This window comes from Cyprinus carpio, chromosome A9, assembly GCF_018340385.1.
Source record: "Cyprinus carpio isolate SPL01 chromosome A9, ASM1834038v1, whole genome shotgun sequence".
Lineage (NCBI taxonomy): Eukaryota > Metazoa > Chordata > Actinopteri > Cypriniformes > Cyprinidae > Cyprinus > Cyprinus carpio.
In genome coordinates, this window is record NC_056580.1 from 12869767 (window position 1) to 12883716 (window position 13950).

The window sequence follows — 13950 nt, forward strand, 5'->3', positions numbered from 1 at the left end:
CATTGTGTTACTATGCCATAAAATGCTATCCAGTTAGATTTCTTTGTATTGTACTGAGGTGTCTGAAATAATGGCTTATTATATAATTTGTAGTAAGGCAGATTATTCTCCTTTTTTTTGTAGTTGACTGAAATGTGAGAATCATCATTATTTGAAAACATAACATTTGTGGTGCTTCATGGAAAAATTAAAAGGTGGCCTTGATGGAGTTACTTTTGACACTAACTTAACGATTGTGACACTAAATTATGTGGTATGAATGTGGAGCAAAATAGGGCCTGAAACTCTGGACAAACAGAAAGTATGTTTATTTAATGGGTTGGTTGATAAATGAAAATCCTGTCATCACATACTCTTATGTCATTACAAACACACGACTTTCGGTTATCTTTGTAACACAAATGAAGCTATTTTTGGCAAAACCTTAGATTGCTGTCTCTTCGCTGAAAGTCCACTTCTCCAAAACTTTTACACTTCAAAAGTTCATAAAGTGTTCATGAAAGAAATCCATAAAAAAATTAGCGGTCTCTTCTTCTGAAGAGACATGACTGCTTTATATGATGAACAGGTTTAATTTAGGCTTTTATTTACATATAAATATTGATCAATCCATATAGACCACATCAAATATGCAGGGCCCGAAATTGCGACAATTTTGGTTGCATATGCTCCTGAAATTTAATCTGTGTGACCTCAAAATTATATTTGGGAGCAATTGTATGAGTGCAAATAATTGTTGATGTGTGACCTATTTTCGTTTCTCTACAAAAGATTTACTAATTACTGCACAGTATGTGCCTCCTGTGAGCTGATACAAGACGGGTCCACCGTTCTATCCAATGTTACAAAACCAATTAAACTTCATCTTTACATTCTTAACTTTAGTGGAGATTTTAGATTGGTTAATATTAGCCATCAGTCACTCCCTTTCACTAACACTGCGATCCGTTGTCCCATGACTTGGAACTGGAACTGGACATTTTGTTTTTGCTCCAAACAGTTTTTAGCTTTATTTTGGCTGATGTCTTTTCCAGATTTGCACAAACTGCATTGCAGTCATTTTCCAAAATGTAATTTTTGTGGAAATAATATTATGAAGTAAATGGGACATTAACAGTTAAATTTAAGACGGATGCAAGGACGAGAAAAACATTAGCAGGCAGAGCAAGATCCCTGCTTGCAAGCAAGATCCCTGCTTCAAATAAGAGAAAAACATTAACAAAAACATAAATATCCAAAGACGGATGCAAGGACGAGAAAAACATTAGCAGGCAGAGCAAGATCCCTGCTTGCAATGAGCGAAATTTTGGAAGAAAATCTTAAATATTGAATTAAGAATGGCGGCCAGGAAAAGTTTGGCAAAAATTTAGATGTTCAATGTATCTCTGGGTTGTCGGCCATTCTGTTCAACTTTGTGGTGCTCTTTAGTGGTGTGCCCTAAATTTTTTGCTGGTGCTCCTAACTTTTTGAGTTATGGAACCCTATTTTAGGTTTTGCATCATTGCCAACTAGATCTGTAACTGAAAAAATTACAGCATGGCTTGCTTCTTGCATCTCATTGCTAGTTTTACTTGATCTTAGACCCACCATTGCACAGAAACTGCACTTGTTAAAATTACAAATGGCTTGCTTCTTGCATCTCATTGCTAGTTTTACTTGATCTTAGTGCTGCGTTCGACACTATAGATCATAGATCGATTACAAAACTATACAGGTATCCAAGGGCAGGCTTTAAGATGGTTTAGATCCTACCTGTCCGATCGCTACCACTTTGTTTATTTAAATAGGGAATCATCTCAATTATCACCAGTAAAATATGGAGTGCCACAAGGATCTGTCCTACGTCCTCTGCTATTTTCAATATACATGTTGTCCCTTGGTAATATTATTAGAAAATACGGGATTAGTTTCTGCTGTTATGCTTATGATACTCAACTATATTCTAAACTTCTAAATTATCTAAGCTAACAGAGTGTGTAAAAAATGTAAGATATTGGATGACCTATAATTTGGTATTTCATACGATCTGACCGATCATAACGCCAAATCTGCCATTTTGTCTGACAAACAAACCAGACAGGAGAGTAAATTTATGTCAGTAACATGCACTTGAAAAATGGTGTGAATTGACATCTTTCCATATTTGAAACAAGATACCTTATGATGTTCATTCATATTTGACTAGTAAAGAAGAAGAGGTGATCGACGTGATGTATTTTTCACTGTGTGAGAACATGATGTATGACGTGAGAGGGGCATGGCTTGTCAGACTTATAAGGTGGGCAGGTTTTTGTGAAGGGTCAATTGATCCAAATTAAATAACACAAATGTTTCAATAATATTATTCAGTAGGATTTAACTATTATGCGTAGCTTGGCTGTACTCATAACTTGAATAGTATTCTGTTGTTTTATATTTTTGTATTTTATGTTATTTGAAAGTTTATATCATAGGATATTTTTATGTGGATTATTCATTAACACAGATCAAATATTTGCATTAAAGAATGTTCAAAACAAATGTTTAGTGTTGTAAAGGAATTATTTTATTGACCCTTTAGAACACTAGTGCCAGGAGTCCATGATACGCCTCATGCTCATGAATCTCATGCCACCCATATTGCTGAAGCTCCTGTACTCTCCAGGCCTGAAGTACCACATCCTGCCTCTGTAGTGGGGCTGCTCATACATGAGCCAGTGGCCATCCATCACATGGCAGGACTGGCAGTGAGACATGCGATAACGGTCCATGATGCTGTCACAATCATCAGTCAGCTCGTACATCTGGCCCATGAAGTTCTCCCTCTCGTAAATCCTCATTCTGTAGGATCCCCTGTACTGTAGTGAAGAAGTTGCCATTGGGTGATTTAGTTTTAGTAGTTTATAGTGTCTATTCTGAATTTGGATTAAAAAAAATATATATATATATAAAATAAAGTTCATTTATTACAAATGCAAAATGTTCATGGAACTCACCATAGGGATCATACGGCAGGATCTGATGCAGTCATTCATTCCAAACATAGACATGTAATCAGCATATTCTCCCCTCTTAAAGAAATACTGATTTCCCATGTAGTTGGGACGGTCATACATCATCCAGCACCCACTCTCCACTTTGCAAGAGTGACAGCGGCTCATGTAGGAGGAGAAGTCACCACAGTCGCTCATACACTCATAAGAGCGACCCTGGAAGTTCCTGTCCTCGTAGAAGATGACCTGGGATAAACATAAAAATGTTCAGTATCGACTGAATTACTATTTATCAACACTATATTAAACATTACCCAACACAATATCCAACTGGATTTTCAAAAACAATTTGTTGTATTGAATTTGGAGTGTTTTTCTTCTATATCAGTTAGAGATGAAAAGTAATCAGTTATCAGAAAAGCAAACAAAACATGTAGTTTAGTAAGGTGTTGAGAAATTGGTTATTTTTTTGGTCTTGGCTCACCTTTCCGTGCATGGTTGCTGTTGTCGTTATTCCAAATTTGCTACTGTAATGACAGCCTGCTGCCTTATTTATACTATATGGACTCTGAAAGAATTTGTATTCCTATTGTTTAAAAAGGCCTTAGTCAGCTGCATGGTGTAGTGAGTTGTACAGTTTGCTACTGCAGACCTGAAAGGGTTATTATTTCAAGCCTTGTGGTGGAGAATATTAGAAATTTCTGCTTGTAAAGCAATTCCAGTGACGAGATCACACTCTACAGCCAAAATACAGGTTGTACTAAGTATGCTTTTTTAAACTGGGCCTGTGGAGGAAGTTAACAAACCTGTATATTTATTATGTTTCTTTTTAATGTCAACTATAATAGGACATTATTTTTTTTCCTTTTGCTTGTTTGAGTGTTAGGAACAGAATGACTTGCTATAATACCCTGCACAGGCCTTAAATGTATTCCCTAGCCTGGCCCTGGCCTGAGACGCTTAGGCCCTAGCCCGGCCCTTGTCTGACAGCTTATAAGAATTCTCGGCCCGAGTTCGACTGGAGCCTGTGACTGTTTTTTTTCTCCTCCCCATGACAGGCTAGCCTACTGTTGCACCCATTAAAATAGTTCCGTTTTGTTTTTAATGGCAAAGTGGTTATATTAATTTTCGTTTACCACGTTTGATAAATTTAGCCTTCTCAAATCAACACTTGACTTGCCTACAATAAAATCCATAGATGTAAAACACTTATCACAATGTTCGTTTAAATGTTTAACCTACATAAATGTGGGCTGTCAAGTGCATGTCCAAGTGTTTATGTGGATTGTGGAAGCTAAAGCATGCTTAATGCATAGAGGTGCGATCACTTGCATTTCCCCCCCCAGTAACAGTAGAAACAACTTAAAATGTGCTGTCATTTTTGCTCATACAGATAAGAGTAATAAATCATTTGAAACTATAAAGTCAACTTTTATTTGTGTACACTCACACTATCAATAAAAACATTGTGCTGTAGTAAAATAAAGAAAACGGTCTCAGTCTCGGTGAGCACGGACTGGCTAGCTTGCTTATAGGCCTATATTTAAAGGCTCATTATGGTTTAGTATATATTTTAGTTAGATTAATATAAAATTACAATTAGTCGAATAATGGCTTAAATGAGCGACTAAAAAATCTTTAGTCGGGGGTAGCCTTAGTTTTAATCCAGTTCTCCTTTCTTTTATAACTCTTCCAGCTGCACTCAAGGCATGCTCGCTACTGCTGCTGGTGGAGATACTAAACACTGTGCGAGCCAGTCTTGACAGTCATTGTAGCCTGGTCTCATGTTGTTTCCACCAGCACAGCTCATCTTTTTCATCACCTTAATTGATGAATGCCTAAAATGCAAAAAGGAGAAGACTAAAATAGTCCTATGCCCAGCCCGCGTATGAGCTATGGCATGAAAGTTGTCCCAAAGCCCTGCCCCAGGGCTGTAAATAGGTCGGGCCCCGTTGGGCTCTAGGATCTTGCTAGCACTTATAACAAAAATGTATATTCTTATATTGCTTTTGAGAAGAGCTCTTAATCAAATGTTTAAATATTCTCACTGGAACTTAAATTTAGCTATAACAATTGATAATTTGTAGTTCTGGGAATAGATTGTTGATGGTTATCTTGTTTTTAAAGAAGTCTGTCAGCAGTTAGTTGGAAGAGTTGAGGGAGACATAAGACAGCAGAGCAGAGAATGCCTTTAACAGTTTGCAAGCTCTGTTGATCTTATTGTTGTGTGACCCACTAGATGTCATGAACTCTACAAGACCTCAAGGTGTCTTGTGCTATCTGGCACCAGGACATTAGCAGTAGATTCTTCATGTTCTGTAGGTTGAAAGGTGGAGCCACGTGAATCAAATTTGTTGGTTCAGCACATCCCATAGATGCTCAGTTGGATTTGGAGGCTAGGGCAACACCTTTAACTCTTCATCATGTCCTCCAAACCATTCCTGAACAATGTGTGCAGTGCGCATTGTTCTGCTGAAAGAGGCCACTTCCACTAGGCAACACCATTGAGGGGTGTACCTGGTCAGCAACAATATTTCTTTCTTCTGTTGAACACAAAAGAAGATATTTGAAGATTGTTGGTAACCAAACAGGGAGCCATTGATTACCAACATTCTTAAAAATATCTTAATTTGTCTTCAACAGAAGAAAGAACTTCATACAAGTTTGGAATGAGGGTGAATGAATGATGACAATTTATTTTAGGGTGAAAAATCCTTTTAATTTAACAAAGCAATAGAAGAATCCAAAAACATAAATAAAGGTGCATTTTTCTGTCACAACAGTTATGATTCCTGTTGGCTGTTATGGTTCATACTCCTGGATTTGCAACTGTTCCAGCTCATGTGCATGTCTTTCTGTCTATCTAGTGTTTGCTTTTTTTGGTATTGTCCCTGTTTTCTCTTTCTTGTCTTACCAGCCCATGCCTCACAACCTGTTCTGGTCACAGCCACAACTTTCCAGTTCCTGCACCAGCCTCAGATCCCTCTACTTCTCATGAGATTGCTGATCCAGGTACAATTACTACTGATATTGTATAGGTCTATAAGCTGATAGTCTGTGTCTTACGGTCACAGGCCATGGGTTTGCATTGTCATATTTTGTGTCCTTTACCATGCCCAAGTTTATTACCCAACAGCCTTGCCTACTGCTACAGCCCTGATGCAGTGTCATACACATTGGCTAGGTCACAGCCCATTTAACAGAAACACAGCCCTGATCTGCATGTGTATGACATGAAATCTGGTGCAAGTCAGTGTTTTTTGTGGTAGTCAAAAGCATTGAGCAGATACTGTTTGATAGAGCTTGGCTGGAATAAAACCTGAAATATTCCTTTTAACCTGAAATATTCCTATATATATATGCTTATTCTGTCTGCTGTCATTGAAAGTTAATAATGACAAACTTGTTTTACTTGGTGAATTATTTTACTCAGTGAAAGCCTTGCTAAGATACAGCCATTACTTCTGGCATGACTTCATGTCAGATTCATTAGCATTTTTATAGGCCAACCATTTTATATACTGTATGGTCTGACCCAAATTGAGTGAAGATTAGTTTACTTTGGAACTAGATTGGAAGTAGTACATTGAGTGAAGGTGTAAGATTTCTTTTCTTTTCTTTTTTTTACCACTAAGTGATGCTGTCTCCAACTTAGTCAAGTACCCCAGGCCATCATTTTTTATGTTTTACTAGATTTCATTTCAGTATGTTTAAAAAATAAATAAATAAATAAATAAATAAATAAAACAAGGTGTTTTAAGAGACTTGATCAAAAGTACTTTATTGTCAAGTAACAAATTTTCTCACATTAATGCAATTTACTTTTTAATAGAAGGAATCATTGATACGCCTCATGCTCATGAATCTCATGCCACCCATATCTCTGAAGTTCCTGTACTCTCCAGGCCTGAAGTATGACATCCTGCCTCTGTAGTGGGGCTGCTCATACATGAGCCAGTGACCGTCCATCACATGGCAGGACTGGCAGTGAGGCATGCGGTAACGGTCCATGATACTGTCACAGTCATCCATCATCTCGTACATCTGACCCATGAAGTTCTCCTTCTCATAGATCCTCATTCTGAAGGATCCCCTGTGCTGCAAATATATAAACAGAAATTTAAAAATAGTGCTAAAATGTTGGAAGAGCATTTAGCAACCAGCTCTGTGGCAAGTCAAGGATGTAGCATTCTCTTACCATAGGGATCATACGGCAAGATCTGATGCAGTCGCTCATTCCAAACATAGACATGTAATCAGCATAGTCTCCCTTTCTAAAGAAATACTGATTTCCCATGTAGTTGGGACGATCGTACATCATGAAGCATCCACTCTCCACTCTGCAAGAGTGACAGCGGCTCAAGTAGGGGGACATGTCAGCACAGTCGCTTGTGCACTCATAAGAGCGACCCTGGAAGTTCCTGTCCTCATAGAAGATAACCTGATGAGATTAAACATGATGTTATTAGGAATTTTGAGGTATGCATTACAACAAATATTGAATTCTACTGGAGAGAGAAAGGAAAATTTTGTTATTTCATTGTCATTACTTACCTTGCACATGCTCATGCCTGTTGTAGTCATTTTTTAAAATGATTTGATACTCTTCCGTTTACACTGCTCTGTCCTCCTGCCAGGTCTCACCCTTACTTTTATACCCGAGCGAATTGAATAAAACTGTGTGCTTGCAATTGAGATTGAGGACAACCTCCTGACTCAGCAGATCAGTATTAAAGCATTCAGAGTGCATTCATTGTGAAACATTTTGACATAACCAACAGGTTTCGCTTTCCACAATAACGTTTTTCAGACATTTTGAAATACTGATTTTCAATGTCTTTCTTTTTGTAAAACACAATGTTGATCAAAATATGGCTTGTTTATACAGCTACTGCATAACTTGATTGTTTAAACCTGTTTTGTGATTAGGTTTTTAATTCCTAAATAATGCTTTAAATGTTAAACATATAAACTATTAATACTAGAAAAAATACCATTATTAAAATTCTTCTGTTTGGAGATTCTAATACCTCAACATTTCAAAAACAATGACACCGCACAGATGTTTGGTAAATTTGGAGCACATCATGAACACAGCTCTCAGTCAAAATAACTGATTTTCCTTTTACCAATATTTGTAATTTTAAGTGAAATGCTGCTAATGTATATGGTAAGATCACAAGCGGCTACATACATCATCTATTTAAAAAGTTTATTAATTTAGTGGCGTACCACTGATGCTTACAAATAAAATCAATAGTACATCTTTAAGATGCTTATTCCCTCCTCTTAAAAGCACACAAATATCTCATTGCTTCTTCTGTGTTCCAAAATAGATTATCTTCTACTACGACAGGGTCGCTCTTGTGGGTGCATGAGTGACTGTGCTGATTTCTCCTCCTATGAGCTGCTGTCACTCTGGCAGAATAGAGAGCGGATGCTGGATGATGTACAATCAACCCAACTACATGGGAAATCAGTATTTCTTTAGGAGGGGAGACGATGCTGATTACATGTCTATGTTTGGAATGGGCAAATGTATCAGATCTTGCCGAATGATCCCTGTGGTAAGAGAATAATGCATTCAACTTTACTCCCCATAAAGCTATTCACTAAATGCTCTTATACCAATTTAGCATTTGTTTTTTTTGACAAAACCAAAAGGCTTTTTGTTAATGGACCTGATGTCCTGAGTTCACATTACTAGCTTGCAATTTGCTAGATCTGCAAACATTAATAACAAAACAACCTTAAATAAATATAGCATGATGAACTGTTTCAGTGTGATTTACAAAACATAAAAAGAATATGAAAACAATCCAAACAAAACAAGGATAAGAAGTAAAATGAAATGCCCAAAGCAGATGAGTCTGGTAAAATAATGACTATGGCCATCACACCATAAAAATCTTCTGTTTATGACATCATTACAACACAGGCAACAATCTGAAAGAGTTTGGGAAAGAGCTTGCTGCAAATGCAAGCAAAGCAAGAAAATGTGTTGAAAGCAAAAAATATTAATGATTTTGTTATTGCTGTGTGTAGCATAAAAATGAAGGGAAAAACTTGGGGAAAAAGGAGATTTACCTTCAATGAAAAGTGGGCCGCCTTGATCCGGAGAAACGCTGCTTCCGTCTCGGCGGTCCACGGGACCTTCTCCGGCTGCCCCTTCCTGGTCAGGTATGTCAGGGGAGAAGCTAAGGAGGAGAAGTTAGGGATAAAGCAGTGGTAATACCCCGCCAACCCCAAAAAGGCCCGTACCTGTGTTTTGGAGGTGGGCCGCGGCGCGGAGAGGATAGCTGGCACCTTCTTCTCTTGAGGCTTGATAAGGCCGCGGCCCACCTGGTATCCCAGGTATTTGGCTTCGGCGAGGGCCAGATGACACTTCCGGGGGTTGGCGGTCAGGCCAGCCCGGCGTAGTTCCGTCAGCACCCTCCACAGCCGCTCCAGGTGGTCTTCCCAGGTCTCCGAGTGGATCACGACGTCGTCGAGGTAGGCCCCGCGTAGGCCTGGTTCGGCCGCTGGAGGACGTCCATCAGCCATTGGAAGGTGGCCGGGGCCCCGTGTAGGCTGAAGGGAAGGACCCGGTACTGCCAGTGGCCACTTGGGGTAGAGAAGGCCGTTTTTGGTTTTGCCTGATCCATCAAGGGGACCTGCCAGTAGCCCTTGGTGAGGTCGAGAGTGGATATGAACCGGGCCCTTCCCAATCGGTCCAGTAGCTCATCGATGCGGGGCATGGGGTAACAGTCGAACTCGGAGACCTCGTTCAGAGACCTTGACCTTTTCTGTGACTGTATAGGGACCCTGCCAGGTGGCCAAGAACTTGCAGGTGGCCGTGGGCACCAGCACCAGGACGTGGTCTCCTCGCTGGAACTCCTGTGGTTGGGCTGCCCGGTTGTAATGCCATTGCTGCGCCTGCTGTGCCTTGACGAGGTGTTCCCGGACGATGGGCATCACTCAGTCAATCCGTTCCCTCATCTCACGCACGTGTTCAATGGTGATTCAGTGTACCGCCGGCTGCTGTTCCCAGGCCTCTCGGGCAACGTTGAGCAGAACGCGGGGCTGTCGGCCGAAGAGCAGTTCAAACGGGGTGAAGCCAATGGAGGTCTGAGGGATTTCTCGAACACCGAAGAGTACGTAGGGGAGCATCTGGTCCCAGTCCCATTTGTCTTCGGCTGCGACTCGGTGCAACATTTGTTTTAGGGTCTGGTTTGAACTGCTCGACGAGTATACAGTACACCGTGGTGCGGAGCTGTTGAACCTTTAATAGCTTGCAAACGTCCGCCATCATCCGGGACATGAAGGGGGTACCCTGGTCAGTCAGGATCTGGGAGGGGATGCCGACCCGGCTAAACAGAAGGAAGAGCTCCTGGGCTATGGCCTTCGTTGTGGCTTTACAGAGGGGGATGGCCTCAGGATACCGGGTGGCATAGTCCACGATGACCCAGATGTGTTCGTGCCCCTGGGCGGACTTCGGCAGCGGCCCCACCAAATCCATCCCAATCTGCTCGAAGGGCACCTCTATGATGGGCAGCGGTATCAGTGGGCTGGGGGGAGGAGTCCGAGGCGACGTCTGTTGGCACGTTGGGCAGGCCTGGCAGAATCAACGGACTTCAGCCTCTAGGCCCGGCCAGTGGAATCGGTCACGGAGGCGCTGGATCGTATTTTGGGCTCCCAGGTGGCCTGCCATTGGATGGGCATGGGCGATCTCGATCACCGCCTCCGTCTTGCTGCGCGGGACCACCAGCGGGGATTTCTCCTCCCCCCACCGCGGGGCGACACAGTAGAGCAGGCCATTTTCCACGATGAAGTGGGGCATTGGGTGGGGTGCCGGCTGAAGCTCCTTCCCTTCGGCAACCCTCACCTGAGCCCAACAATGTTTGAGGCGATCGTCCTCGTGCTGCTCCCTGGAGAAACCCCCGGCCCCGGTCACCTGCTGAAACAAGTCAAAATAGAGGTTAGGAGGAGGACGGGGCGACTCACCACCCCTGGGGCTGTCGGAGGCCAGCAGCACGGGACGTCGTCGGGCTTTCCTGCCGGGCTTCCTGGTTGGGCGGTTCCCGGCTGGGCTGGCGGGCTGGGTGACGGCGGCTAGTAGGCGGTCAAACCCTGGCCAGTCCCTTCCAAGGAGGACCGGTACGGGTAGGTCTCGGACGAGCCCGACATCTACTGGCCAGGCGCCGGTCGGCGCAGCGATGGTGACTCGCCGCGCAGGCACTTCTCTGGTGTCGCCGTGCACACAGGTTATAGGGAGCTTGGTCTTGGTTTCGGCCTGCGGGGGTAATATCGACGTCTTGACCAGGCTGACCGCACTGCTGGAGTCCAGAAGGGCAAGGTACGGGCAGCCGTTGATTTTCACTTCCGCCCGCGGTATGTTTTCGGTGTGCATGGCGCAGCCCGCCAGCCAAGGTCGTCCTGGGGAGTGGGGAGCTTCCGTGGGCATGGGCTCATCCTGCGGGCCGGGAACTGGCGGCCTGCTCACCGGCGGCCTGCTCACCGGAAGTGTGCCTGCTCTGTTCCCAGGGTGATGCTGATGAGAGCTCGGGACACGTGTCACATTATATAGTGAGTTTAATAAGACAACTAGTATTTTCGGTATTAATTCAAGATTAGGGACTGTACCATATAGATGAGAGAAATAGGATTTTTTTTTAGTTGATGTTGATTTATAAAAAACACAAAATAAAGTATTGGAATATTTTTTTGATTTCACTGTAAGACTATCTAAACTAAAAATTGTTCGATTGTGTGATGAACCGGTTTCACTAGAAAAAAATTTTACTTTAAGATTAAGGTTGCTGACTTTAAACATTTTTGGCAGTGATGTTTGTAGGTTTTATGCAAAATATCTCCCTCTTTTGTGTCAGTGACACTTAATTAAGAATGGGTGGACAAACACACGGATGGGGAATGTCGGTCCTGGAATGCTGCTGTACTGGTGTTTAGCTAATCCTGGAAAAAAAAATAAAACTTACCTGTCAGTAACCTTAATAATTCTGAAGACACTGATTAGCTTGTTCAGGTGTGTTTGATTAAGGTTGGAGCTATAACTCCATGACCGACATTGCCTATTCCTTTACTAACAGATAAAATGATTATCTTTCCTATTTTCTATGTTTAGCCTGTAGGTGTCAGTATAGTGTCAAACATGTGGTAAATTAGATCCAGTCAAAAGTAATAACTGATTGCACCTTTATTAATCAGTTTATGTAATACAATGAACAAATGCTGATGTCTCTGTCATCAGCTGTCCACCATGGAAATCCACCAAGGATTGAACTGTGTTTGCAATTTTGGAGAAGAGACATGCTGGCCTTTTTCCCAATAGGCCGAGTCACCTGGCATACTATGACCCCTCCAACATCAAGCACTCAGATCAGTGTCACAGCCTTGCTCTGGCTCACTTGACATTTTTTTCTAATTTGCATAGATGAGTTAAAAAAAGTTTGTTTGTACTCTAAAAAGTCTTGTTTTCCTGCGTTTCTTAATCCATATGCCTGCTTTGATTTGACCTGGACTTATTTTTCTTCCCCTATTCCCTTAAAGGGTCGAAACCCTAGACAACTTTTTCTGAGATTTTAGCAGATATGTTTGTGTTGCACATCATAGAAGACAATGTTAGCATTCGATAGTTCTAACTGTCACTATTTTCATCTTCTGGGTTTAAAATCTACATCGTGTTGAAGTCACATTTTGTGACGTGGCAATGGACTATTACGCATCAGTGTTTATTAAATTATCCATGAGACTACATGTTCTTATCCTATGAGAAGTCACTTCGCTTAATTATTCACAAGAGCATGTGTTGATTTGCTATGACAAACACTTCAGACTGTGAGACCACGTACATTAACTGAGAGAAACGTTCATGGATCGAAGGAGACTGTTTGTTTTTGCTTTGTAATAAGAGTTCGGCACAAACGCGATTCATTACCTAAGTGAGTGTAACCATCTTTACAGCTCAGTGACACAACCCGTCAAAAGGCTTATAAACGCCGCAGAACAAGCCAAAAGTTATCAGAGGAGCAACAGTGCGGTCATATAAATGTTTTCGATGCAGAGTGCACATGGCTGTACATTTATTTGTGTTTTTAACTCGATGGGAGCAAAATGAAACTCTCTGAAACTGAAGTCTTCCCTCTTCCCCTTCCACTCCGCAGCACACCACACCACACCCACCTTTTTTTTTTTTTTTTTAGGATTTTTTTAAAATGTGGTGAGAACTAACCATTGATGAAACAGGGGGTTTCATGACCCTTTAAGAGTTGGTGTTTTGGAGTGAGGTTGCTCAGACGATGTGATACTGCCATTGAACCAACTCTGAAATCAGGGCATCAAACTAGGGAGAGCTCATTATATCTCATCTATTTTTGCATTTGTGTCCTGTAGTCTGAGCTACATTTACATTTCTGCATTTGGTGTGATTGACAGATTTTATCCAAAGTAACCAGTGGAAAAAGACTCCAAGTGGTTAAATTCAAATTAAATTCAAATTGTTCTTAATTTGCTTCAGATTTATTCAGATCCTTTTACAAACAAGTATTTATGGCATTCTTCATGATTATAAGTCTCATGACACTCATTCTCATATTCCTGAAACTGCTACAGTATCCAGATCTGAACACTCTTAAAATTGCTGGGTTGAAAACAACCAAATTTGGGTTATTTTGTAACCCAGCGCTGGGTCAAAAAGGGACGAACCCAGCGTTGGGTTATTTTAACCCAAATTGGGTTGTTATGTTTAACCCAGCATGCTGGGTTGCTTTTTTATGGTTTAAAATTACTACATTGCTAGGCTAAAATGAACCCAAATCAAGCTAGGCATTAAACCTACAAATCTAGTTTAAAAATCACTTTTACACACAAAGAATAACTATCAAAAGGTAAATATTTACAAACCCGATTCCAAAAAAGTTGGGACACTGTACAAATTGTGAGTAAAAAAGGAATGGAATAATTTACAAATCTCATAAACATA

General features: G+C 41.3%; 2 protein-coding genes across 4 annotated transcripts in view; both read right to left on the minus strand.

The window, feature by feature from the left end:
* Window positions 1-2522: 2522 nt before the first annotated feature.
* LOC109060438 (gamma-crystallin M2-like) overlaps window positions 2523-13950 on the minus strand; it is a 101387-nt gene continuing 89959 nt past the window's right edge. For 2 of the 3 annotated variants that reach the window (XM_042763572.1, XM_042763571.1), the window contains exons 2-3: window positions 2976-3218; window positions 2523-2837 (exon numbers count right to left, since the gene is read on the minus strand). In XM_042763572.1, coding sequence (XP_042619506.1) covers window positions 2565-2837; window positions 2976-3218 — 516 coding nt within the window. In that variant the 3' untranslated portion in view covers window positions 2523-2564. Of the gene's footprint in view, window positions 2838-2975; window positions 3219-3456; window positions 3520-13950 lie in introns of those variants that run through there. The other variant, XM_042763570.1, reaches the window with a different exon arrangement.
* Window positions 6737-7607, minus strand: LOC109060437 (gamma-crystallin M2-like). Its single transcript, XM_019077614.2, has 3 exons — window positions 7527-7607; window positions 7171-7413; window positions 6737-7070 (listed from the first exon to the last, which is right to left on the minus strand). Exons 1-3 carry the CDS (start codon window positions 7554-7556, stop codon window positions 6798-6800), a joined length of 546 nt encoding a protein of 181 aa, XP_018933159.1. The 5' UTR covers window positions 7557-7607; the 3' UTR covers window positions 6737-6797.